Source organism: Ips typographus, linkage group LG7, assembly GCF_016097725.1.
Source record: "Ips typographus isolate SLU linkage group LG7, UJ_Ityp_2.0, whole genome shotgun sequence".
NCBI classification, from domain to species: Eukaryota; Metazoa; Arthropoda; class Insecta; order Coleoptera; family Curculionidae; genus Ips; species Ips typographus.
The window spans coordinates 2,505,879-2,524,131 of record NC_138428.1 but is presented as its reverse complement, the minus strand read 5'-3'; the positions used below and the strand labels follow the sequence as shown (position 1 = coordinate 2,524,131).

The window sequence follows — 18,253 nt, the reverse complement described above, 5'->3', positions numbered from 1 at the left end:
CATTTGAACAGAAATTATAACGTCAAATACCGACAAGATATCTAAATTTTTCATTTAGGATGATCAATTTAATGTTTATAAGAAATAAAATGCTACCTATTTCAGAGCCCATCAACATTTTTTATTACTACTAGTTAAGGCACTTTGGAACGTGAAGAATAGGAGACCAAAACGAACTCAGGTCATTCTCCAAGACAATTTCGATATTTTGTAGTAATAAAATTATTGTATGCAGGTGTGCAAATAAAAGATTTTATAATAATTTTAAGGTCCTCGTCCTAGTTGGACAGGTGCCTTACAGTGGTCATAAACACGTATCCTAGTAGATACCTAATAGACAATAATATTCTAGTGTAACGGAGAACATTTTGCGGTTTGGAAAGTATAAACAGCCGAATAGGAAAAGCGGGCGAAGCCAACCAAAAAACAAACCGACATCTGGTCGAACAGCCGTAACAAGGCCGTCGAGGGTGTCGCGCTGTATATTTTCGGCGTCTGCTGCCAACATGTTTGTCAATAATAACTCGACGCGACCAATTTGTGACATACTTGAGCCATCTGTCACTTTTTAAACGGAATCGAACATTTGCTTTTCAGATTGCGGACATTTGTGCGACAGGCCCTTCATTGAGCTATTTACGGGTGTTACGGCAGTTTTCTGACGAACATGTGCTGGCCACCGGATTCCGCCAAGATAAGAACAATTCCCACAAAAAGCTACGTCTTAGATGGGGTAACTTGGGGGAGATTTTTATTTCGGTTACTTCGCAACCCCCGTCAAGACGCGACTGACTGAAACGGTACTTCCGTCCGCGAGGGTAACAGGTGGAAAATTCGTTTTCGAGATGTTAAGGTTTTCCTCAAGGTTGGCTAACCATTCATAAAGTCTTTCCTGTCTAAGCAAACGTCATGGGAACTATTTTTAAGAAAACTGTCTAACATATTAACGAATTAACTAGCAAGAAAATTTTGCAACAATCCCAACATGGTTACTTAATGTCGCGGGTTGTTGAAGAAAATAAAATAACACTTTAAATAAACATGCCTATTTTTAGACTTATTTTTGCTTCTCTGCGGCTGTTATCGCGGCAAGCATTGATAACCAGAGACAACAGTACACAGCGTGACCGTATTTCCCACGGATAACTTTAACCAGAAGTTTAACGGGGCCTCAATAGACATGTGCGCACCCAAAGACAGCAGCTGTCAAATTCGGAAGCGCACACCTTTCATTAACGGAAAAAATCCGCCATCTGACTGCGGGGCTGAGAACAAGGGGGTAGAACGCGAGGACATGTGGATTAAACGCGGGGTGTTTTATATGAGCCAGATGAACTTTGACGCTATCATCTGGATAGGAAGCCCCATCACTGTACAGATGGTCACTTTACGTAATGAAATCGACAATTGTACGACCTTTTTGTCTTGATTGAACTGATACAAATCATAATTACGCCTTGAAAGGGAGAGGCTTCAGGAAACATGTTACAAACAGATTGGCTAAATAAGTAGGTGTGGGCAATTATTATTATATTGAAGCCACACAAAAAAATTAGAATGACCAAACTATACCCAGAAACAAAACTACATAAATATATTAATAATATTACACAGAGTGTTTCTTAAATGTGGCTTTTCTTTACCAGAGCTTAAAGCTTTTAGAAAAAGTAAATAAAGCATATCAACGCATGAAACCATTACAAACAATGAAGAAATAGTGTGCCAAATCGAATATCAATCTCAACATGGACAAAACACGTCACAGTATGAAGGAGGTAGTATCACAAACAAAACATAAGCGTTTTGATCGAAACTGTTAGTATCATTAAGTGGGCAGTTTGACGGTTAATGTCTTTGTCACATCATAATATATAGAACTCAAATTTCATTCTGCAATTGTTACATATTGGTTTTGCTTGTGAATAAATAAAACAAAATAGTGAGTGATTTTCGGTCCAGTGTCTCTGGATCCAATGACTATAGACAGATTCCCTGGATTATTTACCTCAAAATTTACAGAATACTCCAGGAAGTTAATACCGCATTTGCAAGATGGGTTTTTAGTTTAGCAATTATTTTCTAGTATATGACTATTTCAATTTTTTTCTATTTTGTTCCTCGTTTCTCTAAAAAGCTCCACAACTAGAAATGCCGCATATAGCCGGAAAGTTGCTGATAAATTGTTTAAAATGTTAGGAGCTCTTTTCTCAAATCAGATGCAAATACTCAAACCAATAGAAGGTTTGGTTACCAAATCGCGTACTAAATAATAAACCTCTGCTTTTCGCAAAATTAACATGACAATCGATCTAGTAAAACTCCCTTAGAAAGGCCAAAAATAGAAATAGAAGACCGAGTAGAAGACACTTGGATTCGAAAAAAATATTTTTTTATAATGTTAAGTGCAAGTTTAAATAATATTGGATTTTGAAAAACACCAAATCGAGCCATGTTTTGGTTAAGTTTTAACTAAATAAAGTTATGTGGGGCTGTTGGCTCACTGATTACAGTTGGCTTGCTCTCATATTATTAACTTATATCGTAAGTATCAAATTTGTGATGAAGCTTAAAATAATATTGCCTCGTTTTTCCTTAGTAGTTTGTGACTTAGTATGTTCAGGCCAATTGCGTGTGACAAGTACTACCAAGTAATCTTCATAAAACGTCTCATTAACTCAAAGCCAACTAAAGTAAAATTAGTTTTTATTGAATTATTTTGATATTTATGAAGCAAATCATAAGTTATTATACATCAGTAAAATCAGAATAAAACGTACTATTTGGTGGGCTAAAAATCCAATATGGCGCCCGTAAGAAAAAATAAAGTTGATGACATGACAAAATAGCTGGGAAAAAGTGGCAATGAAAAGATGCTTTTAGTTTTGGGATATCTCTTCCAATAAGGTTAGAAATAAATTGAAACAAAAAATCAAATTTTCAGTTTTTTTCGGATATCTTTGGAAGTACTTGGAAAATCGAAATTTTTTAAACTGTATTTGGTTGAGCTTTAATTTGCGCAACTTTGCCCCAATTTAAACTTCCTCGTACCTCTTATAGTTTCTGAAATCCCAATGGTGAGGGTCAAATTTGAATTACCCTGCGTAAATTAAATTAAAATATAAATAAATTTGTATATTTTCCGCCCTGTTTTCACAGCAGTTGCCTTTAAGAAAAATTTCTGAGATAGAGTAGCTGCTCATAAAATGACTGTAACATGATCTTATCTAGACAAAGCTTAACGTTACCATGAGTGATAGCAATAAAATAAACATAAATTGCCGGAATTGCACCACAACAACAAAAGACAAAACTGTAATAGTTATTTTAATCCAAGGTAAAGTTGTGAAATTATTATGATTACTATAAATCCTTGTGATTATTAAAGGTAACTAAAAACATGTAAAGTGTAAAGTTCTCACAGAATAGACTTGTCGCACTAGGTCAAAAACTGGGATTAGTTTAAATATTGTTTGTAATTTAACACATGGGATATTCAAATATGTAAAAATAATACTAGAATAGCAGTTATGGCTTATCTTTAAGAAACCCTCATTAAAATAGGTAACTGCCATAAAAAATACTGGAAAACCCACTTTTAAACAGGAATTACTTAGGGCCAGGGAAATCCAAGTCAATAACAATACAAGAGAAGCATTTGGCAAACACTCGGACTGCAGTCATCGAAGATTAAACGTTAATCCCTCAAATCGCTTAGAAACCTATAAGCCAACTAATATGCAGTTTGGAAATTTCCCGCCCGGTTAACATTCTTACGAAACCCCGAATTTAACAGGCCATTTAATATTTTAACACCTGCAAGTCGTTAAAACGCAATAAATAACTTGGATATTACTAAACCAGTCTGTCGCTCCAGGACCATGAGATTTAGAAAATTTGTCGCCGACATTGTTGTTGTTGTTTAGACTGTGCACTTGCCTGCAACCCAACGACGAGACTTAAGCACAACAGATTTGGTGCAATCGAAGCAGAAAAAGAATTTTATTCACCGGTTGATTTTAAGTCATACGAAAACACCTCAGCGCGATAATTGCGCGTATTAACCGACCATCAGACATTTATAAATACCAATTAACATATTTTGCTATTAAGCATGCATTCATATCTTCTAACAGCGCAACGTTGCCAGATGGTGTTGTTTGCAAGTTACTTCAAGGAAAAATTAGTGGGCGACAGCCCTGACTGCGTTCCTGAGTTAGTTACTAACCCCACAACCGTTTTTTTGTCAGTACAGTTAAAAAAATAATCTAGTAAATACTAAAATAATTTTGGACACACTGTATGGTTGACTGACTAAGAAATTAAAGCAGACAGGCTGCAATAGCGCAAATTTGCGTTTTCTAGGGGCTGATAACAGAACGCAGATAGTAGAGGCAAAAACAACCTGGCAACATGGCACAAGTCAGCGGCGCATCGAGGCGCCGTTGCCCGTCATTGGCGCCTAACGCTCACCTGAAAGCTCCGCCTCCATCGGCCAACGGAGCACTCCAATTGGTCAAACAGCTCCCTAACGCCGTATATAACCGTTTACGGACGCCTTTACGTGTCATTCTTATTCTAGCTGCGTTCGTGTCCCGTTCAGCGCTATACCGTCGTGTCCGTTCTCGATTTGTTGCAGTGTTCAGTGCGAAAATGAAAGCCGTAGTATCGCCAATTTGTGCCGAAAACGCCGTGGCCGCTGGCAAAGTGACCAAACATAAGCAAAAGGATGTGGAAAACGAGGAAATTCAGATGTACCTGAGTAAACTGAAGGACCTGGTGCCATTTATGCCCAAAAACCGGAAAATATCCAAATTGGAGGTGATCCAGCACGTCATCGATTACATTTGCGATCTGCAGTGCGCTTTGGAAACTCATCCAGCCGTCAATGCGTTTGACGCTCAGACCGTTCTGAGTCAAAAAAAGTCTCAGGGCGCGGTCAGTCCACGACAACCTTTGGGCGTTAGGCAGAGTCCCAACAACATTCTGAGTCCCTGTGAAGCAACAATTGTACAAAGCATAACGGTGAGTTAATTTCTAGTTAAAAAACCTATCTATACAGAGTGACACACCCTGTATACAAAATCTGACAGTTCAATCAATCAGACACTTTCTAGGTAACCTTAACATAACCCCCTACAATGTACTTCTTGGAAGCCTACAAATTAGGTACTTATTTACCACTTAAGTTGCCTGAAATATAACTTCTAGAAAACTCTAAATTATGTCACCAGCCACTAAAAAATGAAATTCTGTAAATCAAGATCATCTGTGTTTATGAAAACCCTGTCATATCTAAAAAGCAATGAAATCATAGGGATGGTACAGATTAAAACTTAAACAAGAAACTGAAACTAAGCACTTTGTTTTGTTTAAATTTTACTGCCACTTGATAATTATTCAGATTTTACAGAATACACAGAAACTGAAAGTTCTGAACTGAGTTAATAGAGATGTAGACATGAAAAAATACAGAAAAAAAAAATTGAGACAAGTTTTGTTCCTATCAATACTAAAATCCCCACACACTTAGGGGCATGTTGACTTTTTGCTGTAATGTGTAAAATAGTAAACAGACAACAATCCATTAATTAGTAAAGTTTCTCTAAAAAGTATTTAATGAAAACACGTTGGTCAGCTTACCTTTAAGCTGGATTTATAAACTCTGTTATTCCCGTTGCTCGTAATTCGTTGTTCGTGATTGGCGCTGTTCCGAAAATAACACATAGGGATTCGCACGCATACATTTATAAACCTCGGTTATCGCGTTGCTCGTAGTTTCCATTGTTGCTGGCCGTTATTCTCTGTTGTTCCCATTTAACCAAATTTTATTTCTGTTGCTCGTGATTCGCGATTCAACCAATGAGAGTGCTTAAACAGATCAGATGATATTGACATTTCCAACATCAACACAAAATTATTAAAAGGCACGTTCCAGTCGTTCGACCGTTTTATTTAAAAAATTGAGGTTCATCTAGTTTTTTCATTTTTTGGTAGTAATAAAAACTTCCACCAACCATCCGCTGCCGATTGATGGGCCGAACTTTGTATCTGCAAACTTGCTTTTTTCTTTGTGTAGCTGATGCCAAATAGGCACATATAACTAAGCCAAAAGCACCAAGGAGAATCCGTTTATCCATATCCATTTTATACCACCAACTTGTCGAGTAAACTGAATTAAAATTGAAGCCAGGATAGACAAAAATATATGAAACAAATAAAATACAAAATAATCTTTGGTTACATTGGAATTGTGCTGAGATATGGGGTATGTCAAATGTCAAATATATCTGACCAATCAGAAACGAACAACTCCAACAACCAGTAACACAATATAAATTGATTAATCTGTTAACACACGAACAACCGGTCCGAGCAACGAACTACGAGTAACGTGGAAACGACGCGAATTACGAGCAACGGGAACAACAGAGTTTATAAATCCAGCTTTAGTCTTAAAATCAAGTAACTTCAGCCTTGATGCAACAGGTGCCACTGTCTGTCCATGGAGGGGCGCCAAAAATATTATAATTAACCTAAATATTTAGCCTATTTTTTCTAATTACGTTTTAGCATTAAAAAGACTACTCACCCTCTTTTTCCAACACTATAAAAGCCAATGCATGGAAAATCACCACTGCAAAAAGGGGCTCAGTTAACACCATAATAAAAGCACGGTTTCTCAACCTCATCACGGTTTTATCCGGGTAAACTCATATGCCGTGATGTAAGGGATTGTTACAGCAGCTTTCAGCACTATTTTTCAGCTAAAAAAGCCGACTTTCTGCAGAAAAAGAAACTTTTTTGGTCTTCTGGAAAACTAGCGGCAAAACAAAAACTTCTTTGACCTTTGACGGTAATAACAATTGACTATTGACACATCCCGGGGTCGCGTTCCGTAATCACATAAGAGTACGTGCAGTTGTTTTGTTTGGCTCTGTCGCATAATTAATATATTTACTAGAAAGAGATAAAAATAATCTAATTTGTGTCACGTGATCACATTAAAAAAAATTACATCTAATCACGTGATAATTAATACAGTCTTCTCAGTTTGAATTTTTAGGTTATACTTACTCTAACAAAACCGTTTTTTGAGTCTTGTGTTGTTTTAAAAGTTAAAAAGAGTATAAATTAGTAAAAGGCCTTGACCACACTTACCTACAGTACCGAAAAGTGTTGCCTAACTCACAGGTGTTTATAACGGGACAATAGGGGCGCCACCATTGCCACTATGGTGATTCAAGGAAAATTTTCAAAAACAACAAAAATTACGGTTTAGCGTGTTTACCCGGAAGCATGTAGCTACTCACCCCCTTTTAATAACACAAACAGTTGTAAAACCGGCTACTTTAGCAACAATTCATTTATTTAAAAAAGTTATAATAGAACCAATAAATCAGTTTGACGTCCCCCTGGCTTCTGCCTGAAAAAATGACAACTGACATAAAATATTTAAAAGTCACGTGATTCATCTAAAGCAATCCCATATCAAGATCACCTGTTGGTCAAAATGTATTACAAACATAAAAGACTGCAAAAATCTGTTGTTGACCTCATTCAACGGTTGTAAAATCACCCCAAGGTTGCATAAAAAAGTTTCCCCAGACTTAGTTAACACCAAACACTCGGTTGTGTGTTTGTAATTGTAAGAAACGCGATGTGTGCAATCACAAACCCACCCAGCTGGCCTAACAGAACCGTTAACCCGTGGTACAAAGAACGTCCTTAACAAAAAAATAAATATTTAATATTGTCATTTCCTCTGGTTAGGAGCCCCTGAATGGACCCACAGATCTCTGTGCCCTTATGAATTTAGCGGAGCTTTAAGGAAATGCGCTCGGCCCTTCGGATCACGCGACGTTTACGTAGATTTCACTGGATTGTCGAGCGATCCGAGCGCCACGCCACTGAAAGTTATTATTGATAGGAACACAGCTGTGTGTGCACGTGTTCGACCATGGCCAGATGTCTACATCTCTTTTATTAACGTCATGAATTTTCTTATTGGCTCGTAATGTACTGGTGTCACTATTGCTGTTAACTATCCGCGTGTTTTATTAAGTTTTGGACCCCTCTGACCTCTGATATGCAGAGGATAAGTCACTAAACAAACTATAACAATTTACTAATTAAACTAATAAATATTTTTTATTTTGTTACAGACGACAGAAGCATTAACGCCATCAGAGAGGCGATCAAGCTAAAGTTGTTTCAAGCTACAACAAAGAAGTGAGAGAGAGAAAACTCTGTTTTTGTTGAATTTTCTCATTCCACTCAAAGGATCTGACTGACCTAACCTGCTGGTCCTGAGTAGTACAGTGGGCCGTTCCGAATGAGCTATAAAGAGTGATTGAGTTGTAAATATGCGAAATGGATCGTGAGGAAGGGTACCTGGATACGTTGCAATTTTGTTAGCGTTATGTAAAACACACTGTATATAGTACATACACAGTCAGGCGGGTTCAAAAACAATATTACTTTTTAGTAAAATGTATATTTGCATAGACAACACCACGTCACACTTTCAATAAAAACTACTGTCAACTGTGTATAGATCATTATTAAATATTACTAAAATAATATAGGATTTTGTGACTTTGTTTCTGTGATTTTTAGCTTGTAGTCCACTAGTTAGTTTTAGTTTCTCCAACTTAAAATACATTTTCATTTCAAACAATATTATTAATGTCATCTCGACTTTTTACATACGTAGTGAACAATATAAATGTCATATTGTGGACCACCACTGTATATGTCATAGTCTTCCGTTTTAGTAGATGACAGAACCGTCATGTAAAAAGTGTAAATCCATTATTGTTTTTTATGAGAGTTATTTTTTTTTGTAAATAGATATATTATTAGTGTAAGTTTTTTGTTAAATGAGAGATTTTTTATGTAAAAGAATTTTTATGATTTGAAAAAAAATAACAATAAACAATTTTCCCCAGAGAAGCTATTTGGTTTTATTACTATCAATAGGTCTGTTCGCAGAGAAAATCTCCAACTAGTAATCAGAGAAATAATTACATCCATTGGTCACAAGTCAGAAAACGTCAAAGTCACGTGAGAATTCAACCAATGAAACTTGACATTTACTGTTTCTGAGTTGGAAACCAGTCAGGGATTGCCTCTGCGAACTGACCTGTTATTTCTACCACCTAGTCATAGCTGTCAAACTGTGACTTTGCCTAAAATGTTCAAGAGAAGGAGAAGAGTAGAAGAATGTGTAGAAATAATTGAGCTGGCCAAGAGCCTAAAAGTGACTAACTATGTATTGTATTAGGAGGAGAATCTAATAAACAATTAAAATGTCTCTGTTGAACTAAACTAATAGAGAAAAATGCTATAAAAGATAATACTAACAAAGGTAATCGACTTGACGTTTACTAGGTACATAGATAAGAACAAAAAAAAGACAATGTTCAACCACATAATTATTTATTCGAAAAATAAGGTTGTTGTTTGCACAAGTGCAGGTGTACGCACCACTTCGAGGCGAAATTTGTTTAATTAAGATGGCCTTGTTTCTGGCTCGACATTCCTGCGTGTATATTACATTACAAGCGAGGCTATGCGGTCGCGAAACCACCTATTCGCTATTATGTTCGCACACCCTGTATATATACCGGAGGAGAACAAAAAAAATATCGTGGGCGCGACTTTCAACTGTTCACACGGCCGGAGGTTTGCAGGTGTGCTGCAGACTCGCCGGCGCCAACTACGACCACTGGACGTGATGCATATATTTTGTTTTTATTGGACGCCAATGGACTAGGTTGGCCTTTAGTTCAGGGAGGACTGCTTACTGCTCAGTTCATGTTCATTTTATCATGGCCTTTATGCCTTAAATCGTCGGCCATCTTGGATGCCCCCACCTGGGAAGCTTTGTTGAAATGACAGACTGATCAACACAACGCCCCCTATAAACAAATGCTCTAATGTCATTTGAAATGGCGACCTATTACAAACATGATTGCAAACCAAAATGTAAGTGCTTGACGAGAGAATCCCAAGTACTTTTAAACAGAGAAGAAAAAAAATGTGAAAATATTAATAACTTAGAATTATTTCACCTCATCCTAAACTAACCGTCTAACCCTATTTTTTAAATATTATCTTATTTATTTGTTTAATTTACAATATTTCCTTTATGCCCCTTTACTTAATTAACATAATCAGGGTTGAACGCAAAATAATATTGCAATCCACAGCAGGGAGATTATTTTAATTTGCTTTCTCAAAACCTTACTTTATTTCTAAATTTTCAAATAATTTTAATAACACTTTTGGAAAAAAAAACAGGATATAGGTATAAAGTGTTGTAGTACCGTAAATTTTGAAATATCTAAAAATTGTTCTTACAAGACAAGAATACATACAAGAATACAAGAATTTTGAAAATCTTTAGAAAATTGGTAGAAGCCTTTAAGAGAGTTCTAAAACTTTTTTAAATTTTCTAAAATTGCCAAAGGACATTAGAATCGTTTTGAAACCTTCATATTGAAGGCAGTTCAAAACACTACTAAAAATCTTTAAAAAATTGTCAGAAACCACTAAAAAAGTCATTAACCTTCTAAGAATTTTCTAAAATCGATAAAAACTTCTAGAATCATTTTAAAACGTTTGAAGGTATTAAACGGTATGTAGGGCTCTAACTCGGCTCTAAGCGATACCTGCAGTTCGGGCACTTTTTTAAAAAATATATAATTTAATCATTTTTGAGGGACCAAACCTACCTAACCTACAATTTTCAAAACTAACTGTCACTACTGCTGCGCAAAACTTGTATTTGAACGAAATGCGCATCAAAGTTAGCGTTTTTTTTAGACCATGAATGAGAAACCTCAATGAATCAGTCAAGAAAAATGTGTATTAAGCCCTGTGTACATACGGTACTAAATTAGCGGATGATTATTTTGGTTTGAGCGAAGGCCGAACGGTATTTTCGAAACCCACATATAACACACGCACCACAGCGGTATTTTTCTAATCTAAACACGACTTTTATGAGGGCTTAGCGCAATGTCAAAAGCCCGTTTAATAACCCTGTAAGGGGTGGTTGAGAGCGGGCGCCCCCGTTTCCACGGACACACCCCTCCTACATTTCTACCCCATAAAACCCAATAAAATCCCATAATTAAAACATGCGAAGGCATTTATAGTGATTCTTCATCCCACCCTCGCCCTCGTCGAACGACCCCCGCGTGTTTGTCGATCGATAAGTCACGTCATGACGATTTTGACCTCTTGGAAAGTGGCGTTTTCGCGTCTTCTAGGCGGTTTTTGCGAAAGCGTAGGCAAAATTTCAGATGGCAATTATGTCGGACATGGTGAACGTCGAGAGAACGCCATTATTACTTCACGAGAACGAAATAAGATAAAAAGCGGTTAAACTGTAAGCATACCACGATTTCTCAACCACAAAGGAAGGTTTTTGTGGGATGGTTACCCAAGATAACATTTTAGTCAGTCGAGTCGCTCTCTTTGAACACCTGAACCATTATCTCGTGCTATAGCCCGTTTCACGTTCAACATTCACTCTATGCTTACACGATGGTTAATTTTTCAGTTTCTCTTCAATAAACTCGTACACGTAATTATGTACACTGCACTAGATATTAATTAAAAAATGAGGTCAAAAGCATATTGCACGCCTACACTAGGCTATACCAAAAATCAAACCAAATTAAGATAACGTCACAGATCCAAAAAAAAACAGCAAAATAAATGTAACTGTAACTGCTTAAATTGCAAACTTATTGAATACAAGTTGTGAAGCAACTAGGAAAAATCTACATACTAAATAGTACCACCAACTGTGAAATACTTATAAGTAATACTATTAAGAAAACTACCAAAAACGGCTTAAAAATGGATCAAAAACCCAGGAAAACTGAAAATTACCTGGTTAAGTATCAGACATTTAGCAACAACTATAAACCACTAGTCTAGTGTCTAAGTCTAGAAGAGAAAACGATAACGAGTAATCAGTACCTCTCAATAATCTCTTTGGGGCCTTCCCTGATTATGGAAATTCTCAAAAATCTCAAATTGTCTTTTTTAATTTAAACTGAGACTATTTTTGATCTCTTTGTGTGAGTGTTTCATCAGTCAAACAGTAAAACAATTTTTTTTGTCTGTTTATTTACTGTTTCACTCAAGGGTTTTCTATGTCAAAAAAATATGCACTTAATTGGCTCTATTTTCCAGAAGTTCCCATCATTTTAGTGTTCCAGATAACCCCTACTACTACCTAAACTTAGTTAGAATCTAGAGCTACAAATTTGAATCTGGGTACTGTTGAATATAGTGTCACGTTTATATTTAAATTATTGATCAATACTATTGTGCTTTGCATTTTTATTCCTTGGACTTTATCATGCATGTTTCTTAGCTTTGTTTTATATTGTAATATCTTTTGCTTGTCCAGGTCGCCTCTAGAATGTATCCAAGACAAAGTCTGAAAGGCCTATTTTTTATTAATTTACAGGTAACCAAAATAATCAAATACTATACTGGATGTCTCCAGGTTTCAGGTATTTCCAGGATACTTCATCCCATCCAATTTTCTGATATATAACCTTGGTGGTGGTGTACAGAATGGTTGTAGTTCGAAACCGACTCTATATCTCCCCGAAACACTTTCAAATATATTTGGTAACGAACAACCGTCACGAACTACGTGATTTTTCGTTACGGTCTCTCTCTTTCGGGGCGTAGATTGTTTAAAGTTGACTTTTTAGAACAACAACTAGATTACCATCTCAGAAGTGTAAATTGGTCGCACCTGTGTCAATTACCTGGTACGTGATCGGGCGTATTTTTCTTCAATTCGGACCTTTTTGCTCTTATTCTTCTTCTCAAGAAATTTCGACTTCTCACGGAAAGAGGGGCCGCCGTATTCACACGACCCCGGCTTATGGGAACCTCGCTATAATAATAACAACTAGGCTCAAGGCGTTTATACGCCATTTGAAGAAATGGAGAACGACCGCTATAATACACAGGATGTCCGCGACTCGCTAATAACCACAATCTACAGACTGTATTAGATTTTTTTGTATGAAATCAAAAACGCCCCCGAGGCAACAATAAAAAATGCACCTGTGTGAGATTTCGAGCCCTGTAATTATGCCCCTTGTCTGGTCAAGCCAAAATATTTAAGGGACACGCACAAACTGCAAGGATCAGACAAAATCCTAAGAATCAGTATCTAAATACACTCAGTTAAAGATCGATGGGTGCGGAAGTTCCGAACCCTATTGGCAATCAGTTAATACGGCGCCACCCCCCATGGATTTTGACAAAAAGGCAGACGGGGCTTTTAAGACTTCAATACCTCCGATTTTGGGTTCACACGCAGGTGTTTTTATTGCTTGTTTGGCCTTTTTTTGCCTTGTTGGTGGCATTTTCTCTGAATACCTGTACCTATACATTCTAAACAATTATCGCCGTCTGAGTCATGAACTATAGGAAGTCAAACCATTTAAGTGACCGTCGTAAATGGTACCATGAAGGCAGTGAAATGTTGAAAATACTGATGAAAGGTGAAACTGTCGGTAGGTTATTTTTTAGACCTCCTCTGGGCAAATAACAATAATAAAGTCGTGCCAATTCAATAGTGTTCCACTAATTTAACTTCCAGAAGTGCGTCAAAGCTTTTTACAAAGAATTTACCGTAAAATAGCACAGTGGTTCCTTTTTCTGATATGAGGGGAATTTGTAGAATTATGCTATTTTACCAAGACTAACCCAAACATAAACTAAACCAAATGTGATATTATTTACTTATATTAGTAATATTGCAACGATTAATTAGTGATCTGAGTGAACAACTTTTACTTGGTCCGAATCCGAATCAGCCCTTGGAAAAGTATGACAGAAAGTAAAAAGTACAGCCTAACTAGCCAGTAGAAGTTACAGCCTTGATATTTGGCCTGAATTTAGCCTTGGTATAGTAGATTAACTGTGGATTTCTATAGAATTTTACTACTTCAATTCTCAACGGTCTGTAAGGTAAAATGTCCGCCCTTGCAAAGAGTTTACAGTGGTGAGGACAACAGAACTTAAAGGCTTTGCCAAAAATGTTGTTTCATGGTTACAGCCTTGATTTTTTGCCTGAATATAGTCTTAAGTACGTTAAGCGTGAGTTTTACTCCTTGAATTCTAAGGCCGGTGAAGCAAAATGTCCGACCTTGCAAAGAGTTTACAGTGGTGAGGACAACAGAACTTAAAGGTTTCGCCAAAACTTTAGTTTTATGGTTACAACCTTGATTTTTTGCCTGAATATAGTCTTAAGTACGTTAAGCGTTACTCCCTTCTAAGGCCGATGAGGCAAAATGTCCGACCTTGCAAAGTGTTTACAGGGGTTGAGACAACAGAATCTTTAAGGCTTTGCCAACAACAGTAATTGAAAGTAGCACAATTTTTTTGTTTGCTTAAAATGATTTAATTTGACTTTCATTGGGAAAAAATAATAAAACCTTCAAAACCAAAAAACAGTCAATGCAGTAAATTAGAGTCAGTTCTAGCATGGTTTTAGCCATTGCCTAGCCTAGAGTAAGTAAATTGCATGTCTTAGTCGCATAGACTTATGTAAATACATAAAAAAAAGTTGATGGATCGGATATTAACCAATGTATGCATAAGTTTGATGTGTCACTGTTTACTTAAAGGGTGGTTCCTTTCCTTTATTCTTCAACAATTGTGCTATTGTGGCAAAGTCAAGTAAACTTGCCCGTTCAGTTTAGACAGGAAATTGCAACGTCGTTTCGCAAGCAATTTTCCAGGGGGAAAACTGAGCTGGATTTTCACTGGCTCGGGGCACTTTAGGTCGCCTAGCAACGCTTTTCTCCCCAATACCCGGCCAAAATGGCCGTCGCGATCAATAAGTCACGTTTTCCCCCCAAGAGACACGAGTTTTCCATTTTCCTCGTTCATCGATGCGGTTTTATAATATGTGTCCACCAGACCGAAAATAAACTTAGTAACAATGTCTAATTGTGTTCATAAGCATTGAAAATAAATGCGGAATGGCGTGGCGCAGGCGGCGACGATAAATAAAACCAGGAAAAGTACTTTCGGAAAATATTTTTGGACAGTCGGGAAAAAATGCCCGACCAGGTGCGACAGCTGTTTAGCGCTATTTCGGTGATGTACCAAATGTTTTGGAAAACATGGGCGGCGGCTGTTTTCGTCTCTGATTCACGATCCAAAGCTCTGCTGTACTTATAAATCCCAAAACTGGAAATCAGAGCTCAAGGATCATCTACCAGCAAATTTGACTTTCAACCAACACTAGAACTATACAATTTACAAGAAAAACCATTTTCCCATCCGGGAATTTAGAAGCACACATGGCCTGTGTGAAACACGTGTCCGACGAATCAGCGAGACCGAAATAACGTCGCGACGCCGGCGGCGCTAAAAGAAATACACCTTTTCCTTCGCTGCTGCGGCTTACACACCCAATTAATGTAATTATAGATCTGTGAGGCCGTTCAATACCTCACTTATTCAATTCTGCCATTTACAAAAAGAGAGCCAGACTAAAAATGCCTTCGACATCAGTATTTTCGGTGGGTATTGTCCCCTCTGATGCACGTGTATCCGTGTCTATATGATGCTGCACGTGGCTTCGTTAACTTAATGAGACCGCTTGTACGTGCACGTGCAGCAGTATATAGAAGTCCCCAAAGTGTCCGGGGGAGATCCCTTTTTGATCAATGTCTGAGCAGGGATAGAAACTCGGAATTTTTATATTGCATTCTTGAGATGTTTTCCTGCTGCAGTATTACACTTTTTTTAAATGAAAAATCACCCTTTCCTAGTAGTAAAAATACAAAGTAGGTATTTAATTGGAAATATCTTAAGATCATCAATTTTACCATTTAGTTCAAACACTATACTAGAATACTAGGTATATAACATAAATTTACTTTGCTGTATAATTACTTAAACTTATCACGGTTAAAGGACAAAAACTATCTCAAAACCATTTCTAATATGTATAGTTATTACAAAGCAAAAACTGGGATAACATTTTAGTGGTAAAATAATAAGATTAATAAGCTTTCATTGGTGCTGATTTAAACTTTTATATTTATGTAAGGCTGTGGTTTTATGGTTTTACGGATATCTAAATAATAATAATTAAAACCCCAAGGGTTTGATGTTATGGGGTGGTTGTTTATATTTTACTCAATAACTTCAATATATTCATTAGTTCAAATTAGCAATGTTGCAGTATTTTTTCGGAATCGCTAGAATGTTCAAATTGACATATGCCAATCGCTTCTCAAACTTTTGACACATGTTTTGGTTATTTTAAATTGATCACCCTGTATTTTATTTGCTCAATCGAACGAACGTAACAGTGTTGTTGCCTTTCACTAAACTTGGAATTTAGTGTAAACTGTCCCTTATTACAGTGTTACAAGCTCAAAATTGCATTATCAAAGTCGTCAGATGGTGTGTACCACCGCACCAAATATGAGTATTCTACCTTTACAAAGAATGGCGATACAGACATGATAGTAAAAAATAATATTTTGCTTAAAAAATTGAAATATTAGAAAAACTATTAGAATTAAGTATAGGTATATGACATTATTAACAAAAAAGTTTTATAATTTCATAGAGATCTCTATCTAAAAATGTGTTAAAAAATAAGGGGTTTAATTTAAAAAAAAACTAATATCTTATCTGTCACGCCTTTATGAATCACCCTGTATATCAAAAAGTAATTTTAAACTATGCATCTCAATAATCTCTAAAACTTTGCATTTTTCGAAACTAACGAGATAATGAACTTTCTATCGTTGACTCACCCTGTACATTTTGAAAGTCACATGACTGTTTTTGACAAATGTTAACTGGCATTTATAGAGTGTTGCAATTATGAAATTGCATAATCAAAGTCATGTGATATTTTATCAAATATTTAAGGTTTGAAAATCGTGTATTATAGCAACGCTGCTCCATCTGTGAGCGTCAAAGTACATAAACTCGCTACACAACAGAAAGATTAAAAGCAAACTGCTGGTAAATCGGGTATAAATGAAATAGTCAGTCACTCACCATAACCTCAGGATTGTTATTTTTTAAGTTTTGTTGTCATCAGATCCCTTAATATTTCTTCCTTCGTTTCAATCTACTTTAGAACCATTTTAATTGGCCTAAAAAAAGGTGTACATGTACATAGTAAATGAAAGACGGGTTATTTTAATTCTCACCTTTTAACTGTTTACAAAATAACTCAGAACTCTTCTACAGTCATACAGGTGGATTTTACTTAGTTACACTATATTTACATCATTATGATATTGTGTTTGCATGTCCTAGGTTTATGACCTGTTACACAACTAAAAACTCCCCAAACTTCCCGGCAATCCATGAAAACTATGTTGATGATTGCTTGTAATTTTTTGTACTCAGCAGTTTCTTCCCACACATAGCGCATATACCCTTTTTATAGGCACAAGCCTGGCAGTAGTGTGATCCTACTTGATGGACCTTCTGTCGACAAATCCTTAAAATACAGAAGAAACCTGTAGACTATGTAGTCAAAGGTGGTAAAAACTTACTTGCAAGTCTCAAATTTGGTGGAATAAGGGTTAAACCTGTTCTTTGATACCGTTAGGGCCTTGTTTTCGTTCACTCTTCGTCCCCCACTTTCGATAGTGTTCCGGGCCCCTGCTTTCCAAGGATCGGGGGTGATTACCGTTCCTACCTTTTTCTGACACTTATCGCACACCATTTTATCAGTTAAAAACCGCTTTTCGATGAGAATACGTTGATAAACTATTAATATTATTGTTATAATGTTTATTTACTTTTTAGTGACAGCCATTTTGGTTTGTTTATATATAAGTTAGATGTATGTCACTGTCATTAGAAACTTGACGGCTGACAAACTTCATTCTCAAATTGAGTGGTTTTTACAATGATTACAGCGCCATGCGGCTTCGCTCAGGAACTATTCTTCACCACATAACCACGGCCATTAACATTTTTACATAATGTACTATTCACAGTTATTGTGACGCACCAGTCAATTAATTATAAAGATGCAGTGTGTAAAAGTTGTAAAGGCAGTTTCTAGTTCTAATTAGTCCGTTAATTTCATTACTATCAAATGAATCCCAACTATTCTAACGATTTTAAGCCACATAAATTTATTAAAGCACCAACAAGACTTCTATGGAGTAGTAAAATAGTCGTTTTACGATTAAGCACGAACAGTACCGCATCA

The 18,253-nt window shown here is 36.5% G+C and overlaps 2 protein-coding genes and 2 long non-coding RNA genes across 5 annotated transcripts in view; 1 reads left to right on the top strand and 3 right to left on the bottom strand.

Annotated features, from left to right (window-relative positions):
- LOC145732267 (uncharacterized) overlaps positions 1-4,611 on the bottom strand; it is a 31,943-nt gene extending 27,332 nt beyond the window's left edge. The window contains exon 1 of the long non-coding RNA XR_014178982.1: positions 4,471-4,611. This is a non-coding gene — a long non-coding RNA (uncharacterized LOC145732267). The remainder of the gene's footprint in view (positions 1-4,470) is intronic.
- Positions 4,612-4,650: 39 nt separating this feature from the next.
- On the top strand, positions 4,651-8,952 carry emc (Basic helix-loop-helix domain-containing extra-macrochaetae). Its single transcript, XM_081984409.1, has 2 exons — positions 4,651-5,022; positions 8,163-8,952. Exons 1-2 carry the CDS (start codon positions 4,651-4,653, stop codon positions 8,202-8,204), a joined length of 414 nt encoding a protein of 137 aa, XP_081840535.1. The 3' UTR covers positions 8,205-8,952.
- On the bottom strand, positions 6,445-7,484 carry LOC145732269 (uncharacterized). Its single transcript, XR_014178985.1, has 3 exons — positions 7,159-7,484; positions 6,590-6,781; positions 6,445-6,533 (listed from the first exon to the last, which is right to left on the bottom strand). It is a non-coding gene; the product is annotated as an uncharacterized LOC145732269 (long non-coding RNA).
- Positions 8,953-9,421: 469 nt separating the features above from the next.
- On the bottom strand, positions 9,422-17,877 carry LOC145732266 (cysteine-rich PDZ-binding protein). 2 transcript variants are annotated; one of them, XR_014178981.1, is made up of 4 exons: positions 17,586-17,877; positions 17,235-17,530; positions 17,080-17,177; positions 9,422-9,920 (listed from the first exon to the last, which is right to left on the bottom strand). XR_014178981.1 is itself a non-coding variant. In XM_081984410.1 (2 exons), the coding sequence occupies exons 1-2, from the start codon at positions 17,756-17,758 to the stop codon at positions 17,401-17,403; spliced, it is 303 nt and encodes a 100-aa protein (XP_081840536.1). In that variant the 5' UTR covers positions 17,759-17,877; the 3' UTR covers positions 17,219-17,400. The 2 variants fall into 2 exon arrangements, 1 of the variants encoding a protein (XP_081840536.1); XM_081984410.1 differs by lacking the exons at positions 9,422-9,920; positions 17,080-17,177 and having other exon boundaries at positions 17,219-17,530.
- Between the last annotated feature and the right edge of the window lie 376 nt (positions 17,878-18,253).